At 50.6% G+C, this 16,061-nt stretch overlaps 1 protein-coding gene across 1 annotated transcript; it reads right to left on the bottom strand.

The window, feature by feature from the left end:
- Positions 1-1,377: 1,377 nt before the first annotated feature.
- LOC138997816 (calcium release-activated calcium channel protein 1) lies at positions 1,378-14,489 on the bottom strand. The gene is made up of 2 exons (XM_070399701.1): positions 13,982-14,489; positions 1,378-2,388 (listed from the first exon to the last, which is right to left on the bottom strand). The coding sequence occupies exons 1-2, from the start codon at positions 14,285-14,287 to the stop codon at positions 1,777-1,779; spliced, it is 918 nt and encodes a 305-aa protein (XP_070255802.1). The 5' UTR covers positions 14,288-14,489; the 3' UTR covers positions 1,378-1,776.
- Between the last annotated feature and the right edge of the window lie 1,572 nt (positions 14,490-16,061).

Here is a 16,061-nt window from a genome sequence, read left to right as displayed (position 1 = left end):
CAACTCACTCCTGCTCGTTGTTGCTCTACAAAAAGGTGGGCCCAATGCTACTGCTGGATCTTCTCACTTTTTTTAAAAATCTTTAAATTCTTTATTAGTTAAAGAATTACAAATGTGTCCTCACACCCCCCCCCCCCCCCCATGCTCTCATCCCCCTGTTGTCCATGTCCATTGGTTTGGCTTATATGCATGCATACAAGTCCTTTGGTTGATCTCTTCCCCTTACCCCCACCCTCCCCTACTTTCCCTCTGGGGATTGGATCTTCTCACATCTGAAGCAAAGCCAGAATCCGACCCTGTGAATGCCCAAGACTTTCCAGGTTCGAATTCTGACCAACTGTTTAACCTCTTCGGGCATCAATTTTGTCATCTGCAAAATGGAGACAAATACTCCTGACAAAATGCACAACCTGATTATAAAAATGACAAAAAATACCAGGAAAACCAGACTGAGGCAACATCCTACAAACCACAGATCTGGACTTTTCAAAAATGTCAATGTCACAGGATAAAGAGAGGCTGTTCCAACTAAATGTAACACCCTGATCCTGGATGTAAAAACCACTGCCAGAAAGGACATGATTGAGACAAGTGGGAAAGTGAACACAAATGTTCTATTAAGTAGTATGGCATCAACATCAGATTTTCTGAACTGTGGTTATGTAGGAGAATGTCCTTGGTTTTAGGAGGAAGTATTTAAGCATGAAGGGTCACCATATCTGCAATCAACACATATGGCTCAAGGGCAAAAACACGGTGATCCTCATCATTCATGGTTTCTGTATTTGTGAATCTAACTACTTGCTGAGGTGGAATAAGGAAACCTCTGCCTTGTTTTAGCTCTCATGGTCTATTTAGTGCCATGTTTTTCACGTTGTGTACTTTTTATTGATTTCACCACTTAAAATGGTTCTCAAGAGTAGCATACCTGAGGGCAGGAAGGCTGTGACGTGCGTTACCTACCTGTGTCAGGTGTAAGCTTCATTCATGCACGAGTGATAGTTCTGTTGGCCTGAATTCAATATCAGTAAGTCAACAATATATGTTCAATAAGATGTCTTTAGATAGAAACATACATAAAATCAGTTGACAAAAAATATTGTGACCAGAGGCTCGCAGGAACCTAGCCCATATTTCCCAGAGAAGCAGTGGTTCAGTATCCACTCATTCAGCGTTCACAGTGATTTTACAGAACAGAACTACTGCAAATAACAAGAAATGACTGCATTTATATTTGTTACTGTTCATGCAACTTTTTGGTAGGTTTAAAATTTCTCAAAATGTTGAAAAAAACAATCAGCTTAGAGGCTCACCTGATTGGGGCACCAAGAGAAATGATACCAGGCAGCCCAGACCCAACAAATACAGACACAAGAGGCATCCCTTATGAGTATATTTATGTGTTCACACACACGCGCACACACTCGACGCTGAACAGGGAGAAGGAGGTCAAGACAGAAAGGACAGGAAGCATCCAGATGGCACTGGCATGGGCGGGGAGGAGGGACAAAGGGAGCATTTGTCCTGGCTCTGGCTCCCATTGGTGGCCACCTAGCAGGAGGCGAATCCTGGAGCTGGAAGTACAGGAAGTGCTTATTCTCCTAGAGGAAAGTTTCAAAGTGCAGTAATTTCTCTTTAAAAAGAGCTTCTTCCCTCCATTTCTGTCCCCTGACGAAAGCCCGCACCCTATGCAGGCTGTCCTTGAGGCTGGGGCAGGACAAGGTCATGGGGAAGGGCATAAGGCCAAAGCTAGGAAGTGCCCAGGCCCGGGAGGGCTTAGGCATAGTGGCTGCCTGGTGTCAGGGGGTGGTCTCCTCTGTGGTCCAGCTGGTCCTGCAAGCGGGCGAACTCAGCCAGCTCGTTGAGCTCCTGGAACTGTCGGTCCGTCTTATGGCTGACCAGTGAGCGGTAGAAGTGGACAGCAAAAACAATGAAGACCAGGCCAAAGGGGACCATGATGGTGGTTGAGGCGATGGCGGCGGCCTGGCCTGGGGTGATGCCGCCAGTGCCACCACTGCTGTCATTGGAGACCGAGCCGGCGGCTGGGGGCTTACTAGTGGGCCGCGGCTGGCCTGGCTGCCTCTTGAGGGGCAAGAACTTGACCCAGCAGAGCAGCACAACCTCAGCCAGGAAGAGCAGCGTGCCGATGACAGTGGAGAAGGCCCAGGCCAGCTCGATATGGCGATGCATGCGCTCGTGGGGTGACTCCTTGACCGAGTTGAGGTTGTGCACATTGCTCACTGCTTCGATGTTGGGCAGGATGCAGGTGCTGATCATTAGTGCAAACAGGTGCACGGCCACTAGCACCGTCGTGCAGGCACTGAAGGCGATGAGCAGTCCTGGTGGGTAGTCATGGTCAGCATCCAGCTGCACCTCCACCATCGCCACCTGGGGGTAGGGGAGAGGCAGGCTGAGCACCAGGACAGTCACGGCCCACAGAGGCTTTCCTCCAGTCAAACCCTGTGACCCTGGGAAAGTCACTTGGCCTCTCTGAGCCTCAGTTTCCACATATGTATAATGGAGATCATAAGACCCATCTACTTGGGGTTGGGAAGCTGCAGAAAGTACAGGTCAAGAAAGCAGGCTTGGAGCCCAGGCTGCCAGTATTTGAATCTACCAATAGTTACATGCTCTTGGAAAAGTCCCTGAATCTCTTTGAGACTCAACTTTCTCATTTGTACAGTAGGAACATCATATTAATTCAAGGACTATTTTTAACAATTAAACAAGAGCTCCTAGCACGTAGCAAACACCTCCCAAATGGCAACCGCTGCTCTTACCACCCAGCCAGGTATTAAAAACCAACCACCACAAATGGTTCAAATTGTTTTATGCATGTCTTACTATGATAAAAAGTTTGCATTAAAAAAAGAAAAAGCAACCACCCCCAACCTCCCTCTTGGCCCCACACTCCCATTCTCAAGAAGACGGGTGAGGATGGAGATGAACACCCTCCCAGGTCATTCCCAGGCCCTTTCTGAGAATACAGTGCACCAACCAACAAGGAACAACAGGCAGCTTCCCAGAAGACATGGGCTCTAGCCAGGTGCAGTGGGACAGCCCTGGGGCCATCTACACCCCAGGCCCCAGCTCAGGGCTCCAAGGCTGACGCACTAGCTACTCCCCAGTTCCTGGAGACTTATGGATCCGGGGTCACCAGGGGCATGTTCTGGGTCTGCCACCTGCTGCTTCTCACCTGGACCTTGCAAATCACCCCCAAGTGAAGGAGCCAGTGCATTAGATCTGAGCCGGGAGCAGCAGGTGCTGGGCACACTGCCAGGGCCTGCCTGCCGGGCCTGGAGCGGTGAGCACCAATGGCAATACCGTTAGGGACAGTGACCCTTCATGCAGTGTCCACTTTGTATGTACCAGGCTCAGAGAGTGGGAGGTCTGATGCTGAAATGTGTCCACCAGCCCCACACCAGCCTGCCCTGACCTTTCCTTACTCCCGGGGAGGGGAGTGGGCTCCTTCCTTCCCCACCAGCTCTCCTTCTGCTTGTAATGCCTGGCCTAGTTCGCATTCATTTCTCGTTCCTCTAAACACTTCCTATGGCCTGGAGAGGCAGAGTGGGACAGTGGTTAGGGGCACAGCCTCTGGAGCCAAGCAGCCTGCCTTTGAACCCTGACTCCTCTGCCTTTTATTAGGCTGTGACTCTGGCAAGTTCCTCCAATTTTCTGGGCCTTGGTTTAGAAACGTCACCCCCAAACCCACTGTCTCTATATGAAATCCTCTGAGGTTTCTCTCCTCCAGTTCTAGGAGGATGTACAATCTAGATCCGACTTGGTGTCCAGCGCCTTCAAGAATCTGGTGACAACAGTGGACACCCTCCTTAGAAGGCCCAGGTATATATATTCATAGGACTTTTCAGACACACTCAATGCGATTCATAGATCCTCGCTCTGTAATTCCCACAAGGGAGGACTGTATGAACTTTTCAGTGCAGGAGTTTATAAAATGTTTCAAGTTCCTATAAAGCTGAAGCAGTGCCATTAGGATTTTCGTCGTTTTTTAAGACCATTGGTGGCCTAATGTCAACCCTGAGATTTTAGCACATGTGGTTGAGGGATATGGGGCATCAGAGCAGGCCACCAGGGCACGGCGAATTAAAGGCCACTTCCGGAGGCCCCATGGCCTCTGTCCCCAGGGGTTGCCCACATGGGAAAAGGGGGGCACGCACCCTCCAGCACAGGGTGCCTCTTGCCACCTCCCCACCCCCAGCACTTCCTCTTCCTCTTTTTGCCTGCTGCCCCGGCATCTGAAACCAGAGAAGGGACGAGCAGGAGAGCCTGCTGCTTGGCTGCCCCAGGTCCACGGGCTACTTATTCACTCACTGGAAATGACCAGACCCATGAGGTGCATCAGGCCCTGAGCTGGACACTGGGAGTGTAAGGGGGGCGGGTATATACAGATCATGCTCCCTTCCTTGCTATCCCCCTCAGTATATAGCCATTACGAGTGAATTGGCTCTTCCACTTGTCCTTAGAAGACCTGGCATATAATAAGCTTAATAAAGTGTCAATGATTATTGGCAACATCATTATTAAAGCCTTGTGGAAAGGGAGTAACAGGCCCTAGCCAGTTTTGCCCAGTGGATAGAGCATCGGCCTACGGACTGAAAGGTCCCGGGTTCGATTCTGTCAAGGGCACATGCCCGGGTTGTGGGCTTGATCCCCAGTAGGGGGCGTGCAGAAGGCAGCCGATCAATGATTCTCTCTCATCATTGATGTTTCTTTCTCTTCCCCTCTCCTTTCCTCTCTGAAATCAATAAAAAAATAAAAAAATAAAGGGAGTAACAGGAGCATTTCCCTCATAGGGTTATGCTGCTATAGACTGAATGTTTACATCATCCCCTCTAAATTCATACCTTGCAACCCAAACCCCTAATGTGATGGTGTTAGGAGGTGGGGCCTTTGGGAGGTGATTAGATCACAAGGGTGGAGCCCCATGATGGGTTAGTGCCCTTACAAAAGAGGCTTCAGAGACTCCCTGGCCTTCCCCCATGAGAGGACACAGTGCAAAGATGGTATCCATGAACCAGGAACATCGAATCGACAAGTGCCTTGAGTTTGGACTCCAGAGCTGTGAGAAATAAATGTTGGTTGTTTATAAGCCACCCAGCCTGTGGTATTCTGTTATAACAGCCCCGAAGGACTAAGACCAAGGATTAAATGAGGTCTTGACATGTAAGTGTTTAACACAGGGCCGGCCCACAGGAGGTGCTCAATTAATCCCAGTTAAAAAGAAAAATGCAGAGCTTGAAGTGGAAGAGAAATAGCCCCTGGTGCCCTCAGCTCAGGCTGGAGAGAGCTGACCCCACATGCCGATGTTCTACCCCTTGGGGTGGACTCCCATTGTGGGCCGTGTTTGCCCCAGTTACCATCTCTGGGCACAGCAAAAAGTGTGTCCCAAACCGAACCTGGACAAATGGCCACACCAACAGGACAGAGACCACCCTTTGCAGATCATTTGTCACAACCACAGGCCTCAGGGCTGGATGCAGACACAGCTGGCCTGGGGACACCAGAACTGGCTAGCCCTCCCCCAGCTCTTGGGCCAAGGAGAGGCTGGGCGGCTCAGTCTGTGACACTGGGCCCTCGGAGGAAGAGGAAGGGGCCCGAGGCCCTGCTCCGGAAGAAACCCCATCACCCTTGCCGGACCCTACAATTCCTGGAACTTCGACCATGCAGGCTGGCTGTATGCATCATTCCCACAGTGGGGATCAAGTTCTGTGCCATGGGGCTGCATAAAGGAACGTTTGGCACAAATCACAGATCCTGATGAAAATTGTTCACAGGAATAAAGCCACTACTTTTTCCAGGATGCTTCCCGCTTGGGAAATCTCCTCATGTGAAAGGAGCGTAAAATCACAGGGGCCTCATGAACCTGGCAGGCGACTCCCAGGGCCCCAGCTGAGTCCGGAGCGATAGATCAGATTGCAAGCAGCTTCACAAGGTAATTATAGCTAGAGCGCTGGGCGAGTTAACCCAAAATAAACAGCTCCCATCCAGCCACAGGCCTGTTTGAACCTGGCCACAGGGGTCCCGAAGGGATAGGAAGGGTGAGAGATTGCCAGCCCCATCTCACAGTGGTCCACGGATTCCCCACATGTGGGATTGGGACACTGAGATGCCAATTTTCAAGCAAGCCAGGAGGGTCATGTGATTCTGGAAGGTAAGGCCTGGTTGGCTTTGCCAGAGTCTGCCCCTATGCCTGAATGCCAACCACCTCTCCTCACTCCTGCTGGGCTCCATGGAGACCCTGGCCACCTGGCGCCCGGAAGTCCAGGCCCTTCCGAGGCAGCCCTCCTACGCCTGGCCGACCCTAGTGCCCACAGCCAGGACACAGGACTCTGGGCTTCCCCAAGCCTGGGCTTCTCTCGCTTTGAGGAGGGTGGGTGGCTGCAGCCTGGAACAAGAAAGCTGCCAAGCCACAGTCACCCAGGCTCACTCGGAGCTGTCTGAGCCTGCCCGTCCCACCTCAGATGCAAACCATCTATTAAGAGAGGGCTGAGGTCCAGTCCAGCAGTTTACAAACTCTTTTGACACCACCTCCAGTACTCCAAATGTTTCCTATAAATAGAAACACACATTTATAACAGAAACTAAAGTTCCAACAAACAATACTTATCCTTAAAAGCACCAACAAGGTCTATTCTTACAACACAGGATGCATGCTGCTACTTTCCATTTCATTCCATTAAAAAAAAAAAATGCTGGTTGCAACTCACTAAATGTATGCCATAAACCACGGGTTGGGGGACGAGGGGGAGAGAAGAGGCCTGGACTTTCTCTTCCATCTGGCTAATTCCGACTTCTTTAGGTTTTACCTTCCAAGTCACCACTATTCCATGGCCTCCCGGGTGAGGACAGGGCCATTCATTCATTCATGAAGATATTTATTGAGAACCTATGTGCCTGGAAGGTCTTATGGCTCTGCTGGAGAGAAAGCAGGAAGTCAAAGAGCCCCAGGGAGGGAAGACAGGCACTGAACATTTGGGCAAATAAGTATTTTCAGGCTGTGATAAGCATCCTTCATCAATGCGCCTCCACCACCACACTTTACTGAGCATGTTCTAAAGATGTTTCCTCCACTCCACTCTATTTATCAATGTTCCTCAAGCACCCAGCACTGGGCCTGCCCTTCTAGGTGCTTCAGTAAAAGGATGGTGAACAAATAAATGGAGGCAAGATCTGATCTTCAGGTATTTTAACCCAGTGCCTCTAAAGTGTCTGACAGACTAGCCTATGTAATCCACTGGAAACCAGAAGACCATCTCAGAACGTCTAATGAACTTCTTACTTAGCTCATTTCTTTCAACTTCAAGATTGTATTTTTATGGATGCTTTATTAGAATGCCTATCATAAATAAGGTGCAATACACATAAATATATGCATATACATAAGCATACAAATACTGAAGCTAGTACTAACAATTTTTAAAAATATACATATTTATTTCAGAGAGGAAGGGAGAGGGAGAGAGAGATAGAAACATCAATGATGACAGTCATTGATTGGTTGCCTCCTGCACGCCCCCTACTGGGGAGCAAGCCTGCAACCCAGGCATGTGCCCTTGACCAGAATCAAACCTGGGACCCTTCAGTCCACAGGCGGACGCTCTATCCACTGAGCCAAACCTGCTAGTGCTAGTACTAACAATTTTTGAGCGAGGTGTGAACTCAAAAATTTGGAGACCACCGCTGAGACCAGGGGATGGCAAACTGTGGCCTGTAGACTACAATTTTTGTAAATAAAGTTTTATTGGCAGCCACACCCATTCATTTACACATCAACTAAGCTAAAATGGTAGAATTCAGTAGGCGCCACTGAGGTTGCATGGCTTGCAAAGTCAAAAATACTTACTATCTGGCCCTTTATAGAAAAAGTTGGCCGACTCCTGGGTTAAACCAATGATCCCAAAGAGGGCTGTCCAATCATAGTCCCAGGAGATTCTCCTCTGAAGAAAAGCCCGTGTTCCTATCAGGTTGAGATATCCCTTCTGGAGAGCAGAAGTCCCATCAGAGAGAAACCAGCTGCCTTTTGTTTAAACTTTCTCAGTTTTATTCCTCCCACTTCCGCACTGATTCCCATAGGGCCCCCCTTGGAAACCCTAGAGTCCTTCACCAGGCCTGGACCCAGGAACCAGCAGAGGTCAAAACAGATGCCTACTGAAAATCCCAGAAATGTGCCACAGGCACTTGTGAACTTTTATAAAAGGCTTCTTAGCTAGGCAGGGAGCATCATCCCCTCGGGGCATTCAGCAAAATTCCATTTATACACAGCCCGGAGTGCAGAACTGGACATCTGGAAGACTTCAATGGCCCAATTATCAGCCAGCTAGAGAGATGTAGAGAGACTGTAGCTGAACAGAAAGATCAGGGTTTGAATTTTACTAGCTGGGTGATCATAAGCTCTATGAGCCTTCGTTTTCCTATCTACAGTACATAGATTTAAAGCTGTTCTGAGGATTAAATAAGACCAAAGAAAAAGGTCCAGGCACATGGCTGGTGTTCAGCAAATAGTAATATCATCAACATTATTCTAGAATCCATCCTGTAACTCCTCTGCTCCAAAACCTTCCATGGCTCCCTATTGCCTATACCAGAGTTCAAACTCTCTAAATAGCCAGTCAAGACCCTGCACCATCTTACGTGGCCAGATTCATCTTTCTCTACTACTTTCTTTTTTTCCCCCCTTAAATATATTTTTTATTGATTTCAGAGAGGAAGGGAGAGGGAGAGACAGAAACATCAATGATGAGAGAGAATCACTGATTGGCTGCCTCCTACATGCCCCCTACTGGGAATTGAGCCCACAACCCAGGCATGTGCCCCTGACCGGAATCAAACCCGGGACCTTTTAGTCCACAGGCTGATGCTCTATCCACGGAGCCAAACTGGCTAGGGCTTTCTCTACTACTTTCCACACACCAATTCCAGCTAAAGCAGCCCCTCTGCCTTGCCCTGAGACCCTGTAACACTTCCTCTGATCAGAGTGCTCGTCCCCAAGCCCTACCTCTACCACCCTCAAGGTTTAGCTGGAATTACATTCTTCCAAATCAGTTATCCTTATAAAAGCAGTCCCAACACCAGGAGAACAAGGGTGAGCAAGATTCCTGGGTACCCGGGCCAGATATACTCTAAGTGATTTGCAGATACAGATGCTCCTCAACTTACAATGGGATTACATCCCAATAAATCAATTTTAAGTTGAAAATATCACAAGTCAAAAACTGCATTTAATACACTTAACCTACCGAACATCATAGCTTAGACTAGCCTACCTTACACATGCTCAGAACACTTACACTGGCTTATAGTTGTACAATAATGCAAAGCCTATGTCAGTGATGGCGAACCTATGACACGCGTGTCAGAGGTGACACGCGAACTCATTTTTTTGGTTGATTTTTCTTTGTTAAATGGCATTTAAATATATAAAATAAATATCAAAAGTATAAATCTTTGTTTTACTATGGTTGTAAATATCAAAAAATTTCTATATGTGACATGGCACCAGAGTTAAGTTAGGGTTTTTCAAAATGCTGACACGCCAAGCTCAAAAGGTTCGTCATCACTGGCCTATGTTATAATAAAGTGTTGAATACCTCATGTAATTTGTTATCCATATCACTTTTGCATCATCGTAAAGTTGAAAAATCTGTTCAATCAAACCACTTTAAGTTGGGGACTGTCTGTACTAATTCAATGAATCCTCACCCACCCCATGAGGCTGGTATTACCACTACCCCCATTTTACAGATGAGGAAACTGAGGCCCAGAGACATTAAGTGACTTCCCCAGGATCTCACAGTTGTAAGTAGAAGAGCCGGGATTTGAACCTAAGATGCCTGGCTCCAGAGTCCCTGTTCTTACTTTGAGTCCCATAGCAATGGCACTATACCACGGACACAGGGTTCTGCAGCTTACCAGCCAGGTAACCTCAGCCAAGCCATTCAACCTTCCCTAGGTTGTGTGAAGATCACAAGACATGGTACAAGTACAATACTTAGCACAAGGTCAGGTCTCTTACAAGAGCCTAAGCAACAATAGCAATGATCGCTACTAGTAATGAACACTATGAGAAGTGATAGTAATTTCTTACTCATCTCCATGCCCCCTGGATTCTGAACATGTTGCAGAGGCTCAATAATGTCTTATGATTTGAGCCCTACTTTCCAACTTATTTTCACAGAAATTCCAAGCAACTTTTGAACCCATTCTGGAACCTGGAAACAAAAGGGTGCTGGCGGGCAGAGAACTTGAGGAGGAAGATAATCCAAAAATAATTGATCCCAGGTCGTGGAAAGCATTTTGTTTACGGCAGCAGGCTGACCTTCCCAATTATCTTCTGCTTAGGCTAACGTTACAGCCTGCTCTCCCCGGCAAACCAAGATTGCCAGGTGTGCACGCCACAATCCTTTAAGTAACAGAGTCAGGCCAAGGCTGGCAGCCTCTCACTGAGAGAGAAACTGAGGCACAGACGGCCTGAATCACAGCCCTCATTGGTACCTATGGCTCGAGAGCACCTGCAGGATGCTGATCATGTGCTATATCCAGGCCCCCCTGTTCAGAGTCTGGACGCTGAGCTCGGACAAGGCCTGTTCTTTCTAGAAATGCCATCAGGAGCGGGAATCTTGTCTGCAGACTAGCGGGTCCAGTTAAGGTGTACATCACATCATCAGATACTGAACATTCTTCAACCTGGCATGCAATGAATCCTCAGGCAAGTCCCAGGGAGAGGAACGTGCTCCCTCTGTACATACGAGAAAACTGGCCCCAAAGAGTAAAGCCGCTTGTTTGAGGTCCCACGGCCTGTCTGGCCTATCTCCCCAACACATGAGGACACCTGGTCAGGCCCTTCTACCTATTGGAGGTGAGGGGGGCGGGTTGTCTCTCAATCCCTCAATCTCACCTGGAGACCAGGTGAGCCTGGCATCCCTGATAACTCTATCCCTGGAGATCAAAGGTCACACTAGCTCCTCTACTTTCCCAGGTCTCTAGGAAGGAAGCCCTAGGCCCTAGGGGGCAGGCAGTTGATAGTGCTGACTCACAGGACAAGGGGGAGTAGTCCAGGAAACTCACTCACTCCGTTTCCATGGTGCTAGGCTGTGTGACACCCCTTCCCCTCTGAGGCTCGCTCACAAGGCTGGGTGTCTGTGGTGGAGTTGGGGTGCAGGCAGTCTTGCCCTGCTGAGTGCCTCTCGCCACCCCAACCCCATCTCTGCCATAGATTTCCAGGCATGTGGCAAACACAGTTACCCTCTTGTCACTGCTTCCCCAGAATGGAGGCTGTCATGGGATTCAGCCCTTTTCTGCTGGCAGAACTTGGGGGGATTCCATCAACAGAGCCAGGAAGTCTTTGCCTCCCAGACCAGGGAAAGTAAAGGTCCCCAAGAGATAGTTGGGTGAGCCAAGGCCCACCCAGTGCTACTGCCTGACCCTGCCTCCTACTTCCCCCGCACTGTTTTTAGTAAGAGGAAGAGGGAGGTGACATTTGTTTAGAAGGCCTGCTTCCTCGAGAGGAAGAAAGGACTAGAGAAGGCAGGAGAGTTATCACCCACTGATCCTCACTTTTCCTGGAGTGGGAAGGGGCCTGGGTAACTGGGAATTTATGACCCCAAGAAAAAGGGGAACAGGAATCCCCCTATCTTCAGAGCACTATCTTAAAGAGCTGATAATCACTGGTGTCACTCTCTTCCTCCAAACTGTAAAATTTTATTTTGCTTTAAAAAATCCTTTTCTGGCCCTAGCCAAGTAGCTCAGTTGGTTAGAGTGTCATCCCAGTATTTCGGGTTCAATCCCCAGCCAGGGCACTTACAAGAAGCAACCAACAAAAGCATAAATACGTGGAACAACAAAATTGATGTCTCTCTTTTTCTCAAATCAGTAAACACACACACAAAACTTTAAAAACAAAAATGTTCTGCTCTATTTCTCATTCTCTAGGACAGCGGTTCTCAACCAGTGGGTCGAGACCCCTTTGGGGGTCGAACGACCTTTTCACAGGGGTCGCCTAAGACCATTGGAAAACACATATATAATTACATGTTGTTTTTGTGATTAATCACTATGCTTTAATTACGTTCAATTTGTAACAATGAAAATACATCCTACATACATTACGATTCATAACAGTAGCAAAATTACAGTTATGAAGTGGCAACGAAAATAATTTTATGGTTGGGGGCTACCACAACATGAGTAACTGTATTAAAGGGTCACGGCCTTAGGAAGGTTGAGAACCACTGCTCTAGGTCTGGTTCTATACCTGACTGAGCATCAATCAGAGCTCCATACACACAAATGACAAAAGTGCCCGAGAGAGTTCTGGGTGCCAGCCAACCTGGGTTCAAGTCCCACGCCAGCAGGGACTCAATGGCTTTGGGAAGTCCCATGACAAAATCACCTCAAAGGGTGGTGAAGGAGTTAGTGCAGAAGTTAGGGAAGCCCACACAATGCCTTGGACATAGTGAGTGCTTGCAAATGTCGGCTCTTCTTACAGAGTCTTCAGGCAAAGGCAGAGACTAGTAGTCTCTTAGGATCTGGCACTGATAAAAAAGAATTTCATCACATCAGCCTAAACTAAAAAATGGATGCCACTCCCTTACACACACACACACACACACACACACACTCTCTCTCTCTCTCTCTCTCTCTCCCCTCCAATTTAATTCTTAAAGTTAGAGAAACTTGCTCGCTTCTCGGCCTTTGGCTAAAATCAAGTGAAGTCTCAGAAACTTCTGAGTAGCGCCTTCACGCACCAATTCGGAAATCAAGGCCCAGAGAGGGCTCTATCTGAGGTCACACAGGCTGCAAGTGGCAGAGCTCAGAGAGCTCTTCCCACCCCCACCCTACCCCCCATCACCGGCCTTTGCACTGTGGCTGGCCGTGCTCCGCGCCCCGCTCACAGCTTCTAAAAGTTCAGGCTCCACGGTCTCGGCCCACTTGTTTTGCAGAACACTGGGAGAGCACCAGACATACTCCCTTCCCGGGAAAACACAAAGGGTGCAGCCACTCCCTCCCTCAAGGCTGAAGGCTGAGCTCGCTCACTGACAAGCAGGAGAGCTCTGGGCTAGAGACCCTGCCCTGTGCGGGTGGGGGTGGGGGTCGGGGCAGACCCCATGCATGCAGGCAGATAATCAGGAAGTGTTGGGCAGCACCCTGTCCTGGGAGACTCCAAGATTCCAGGCCAGAAGGCATCCCAGGGGCCACTTCTCTGCCCAGCCAGCAGCCTTACCTACCCCACCCCTTTCTCACTACGACGCCGCCCTGAACGGGGAGGGGAAAACGATGCCTACCCCCCGAGGTCAAGAAAGAGCCCATTCACGGGCACATTTCCCACCCTCCTCCCACGCACCCGGTGACTCAGTGGCAAGTTGCTGGAGAAGAAGCTGAGAGTGGCGGCTGGGTGTCAAACCCCGGGCTGAGGCTCTAGGCAAATGCGGCAGGAGAAAGGGTGTCAGGAAATCCCCTTTGCTAGGTGATAAAAGAACGTGGGCAATACCTCTGGCCTCAAGTATAAGAGAGAGAGAGAGAGAGAGAGAGAGAGAGAGAGAGAGAGAGAACGAACTCGGGGGGTCATCTCCTCCTCCCCACCTCCAGGCACCTGCTCCCAAGGAGATCAGCCCCTTGATGCCCTTCCCTTCCCCCCTTCCCCCCAGGACAGATGTAGGACGGGGTTCCTGCAGACCTACTTCGAGGATCCTGCTACTTCTCCCTCCTCGCAGCATCAAACTTGCCCATCTGAAGGCACCTGGGCCCCCCACCCCAACTCTGGACAAGTGTAGGGCACCCAAGCGCCCCCATCAGGGGCCACCTGTCGCCACCTCACCTCACGTCCACGACAGCCTTCTCCCAGCTCTTCCCCTCACCCTCAGCCCGCCCGGCCCGCCCAGCCCGCTGCCCCGGGGGCCGGTCAGGGCAGGGGCGGGAGCCGCCGGGACAGGAGAGGGGGCAGGGCAGGGCGGCCCGAGCTCACCATGGCGAAGCCGGAGAGCAGAGCCGAGGTCCGGCTGGAGGCTTTGAGCTTGGCGCGGCTCAGGTAGAGCTTGCGCCAGGACAGCGCCTGCATCGAGTGCTCGTTGAGGCTCATCACCTCGGAGTAACTCTGGCTGATCCAGTCCGGGTAGGTGACGGCAGGCGGCGGCGGCGGCGGCGACGACCCTGGGGGCTCCCCGTCCCCGCTGCGGCGGCGGCTCCGGTGGCTGCCGCTGGTGGTGCTGCAGCCGCTGAGGGGAAGCTCGGGACTGTTGTTGCTCGGGGGCGGGGCGGCCTCCGGATGCATGGAGCACGCTGCAAAGGCGCGGGCCGGCCCGGGCGCCAGCGGAGGCAGCGGCCCCCACTCCCCGCCGCACCTCCGCCTCCGCCCCAGGCAGCCGCCGCCTGTCCTTCGCGCGGGCCCGGCCGGACGCGACCGGCCGCGGAGGACGCTGAGCCGCAGCTCGCACACACGCAGCGCCGCTCGCGAAATCAGGGGCGGCTGCTACGCAAGCCTGCGCCCGAGCCAGCGTCCCGGATCCCCCGGCCCGGACCCTCGGCGCGCGCCGCGATTGGCCGACGCCTCAGGCTCATTTGCATGTGCACCGCCTACCAGGACACCCCGCCCACCGTCGTGGTGGGCGGTGTCTGTGCGAGTCATGTGACTCTCCTTCTCCGACGGCACCGCCCACAGTCCCTGGCGCGAAGCCGCGGGCCCCCGCGCCTCTTCCTGGAAGTGCCGCGGGTACCCGGGCCCCGCCGGGCTTCGGCTGCCGGCGCCTCCGCTCTCAGCTGCTCTGATGGCCCTTCTCCAGGACTTCGGACTCCTTGGTCGGGTCGCCTGAGGTCACCCCTGGGCGGTTCCTGAGGCCCGTTTCCCCCTTGGAACAAGGTAGCTCCAAGTCTGCAGGAAAAAGCAGGTTGAGACCTAGAGTTCATGCTGTATTTATTGAGCACCTACTGAACGCCGACACTGTTCTAGGCCCTGAGTGAGGGTAGGGTAATGAACCAGGTGGGCCAGAGCCCCTGCCCTCGTGGAGCTTTCATTCGAGTTGGGGAGACACACCAAGAAGTAAATTATAATAGTTTAGAGCAGTGGTCCTCAACCTTCCTAAGGCCGACCCTTTAATACAGTTCCTCATGTTGTGGTGACCCCCAACCATAAAATTATTTTCGTTGCTACTTCATAACTGTAATGTTACTACTGTTATGAATCGTAATGTAGATATCTGATATGCAGGATGTATTTAGGCGACCCCTGTGAAAGGGTCGTTTGACCCCTAAAGGGGTCACGACCCACAGGTTGAGAACCGCTGGTTTAGAGGGTAATAAATGTATAGACAAAATAAAGCAGAGTAAAGGGATGGACTGGGCTGCAATTTTAAATTTAGAATGCTCTGGGCAGAGATTTTTTTTTTAGTCTTTTTTGTCCAGTTCGTTCACTCACCAGCGTCAGACACAAGACACAAAGTAGGCCAGGCGGGCACCCTATAGCACATCCAATTCAACGAATGTTTATTGAGCACCTGTTCAGTGCTAGGCTGAGGATTCCAGGGAAATGGTAACTTTCATGGAATCTTATATTTTAGTGGGGAGAACTAAAGAAACAAAATAGGTTCACACTTTTCTTGCTTGGTCATATTTGAGCTGAGATCTGAACCAGCAATGTAAAGAGCCAGGGACCTGTCTTCCAGAGGGAAAGCAACAGCAAGTGTAAAGACCCCGAATCAGCATTCCGTGGCTGGAGCCTTAGGAGGCCAATTTAGCTGCAGGATAGTGGAGGACAGAGGTGAGGTGGGAGTAGAGCACTGGGCTGAGAATTGTCCCCTAGGATGTCAGCTCCAGGAAGGCAGGATCCTCTTTTGTCGAATTCTACCCCCAGCATCTGGAATAGCACTTGGTATATCCACAGTGCCCAGTAAAATACTAGTATTTCTTGCACGTGTAGGAGAGACAGGAATGAGTGGCATTCCAGGTCAGCTGAGTGAAATGTAACTGTTGTCACCACTAGAGAGCGCCCCTCCACTCACCTACATCCTGGGATAAAACTGAAGCACCCCTTCCCAAAAAAGTCTTATGGG

The sequence above is a fragment of the Myotis yumanensis genome, unplaced genomic scaffold, assembly GCF_028538775.1.
Source record: "Myotis yumanensis isolate MYYU_CA2020_CCGP unplaced genomic scaffold, mMyoYum1.0.hap1 SCAF_19, whole genome shotgun sequence".
Classification (NCBI taxonomy): Eukaryota; Metazoa; Chordata; class Mammalia; order Chiroptera; family Vespertilionidae; genus Myotis; species Myotis yumanensis.
The sequence above is the reverse complement of the archived record's forward strand: the minus strand, read 5'-3'. Positions and strand labels throughout refer to the sequence as shown.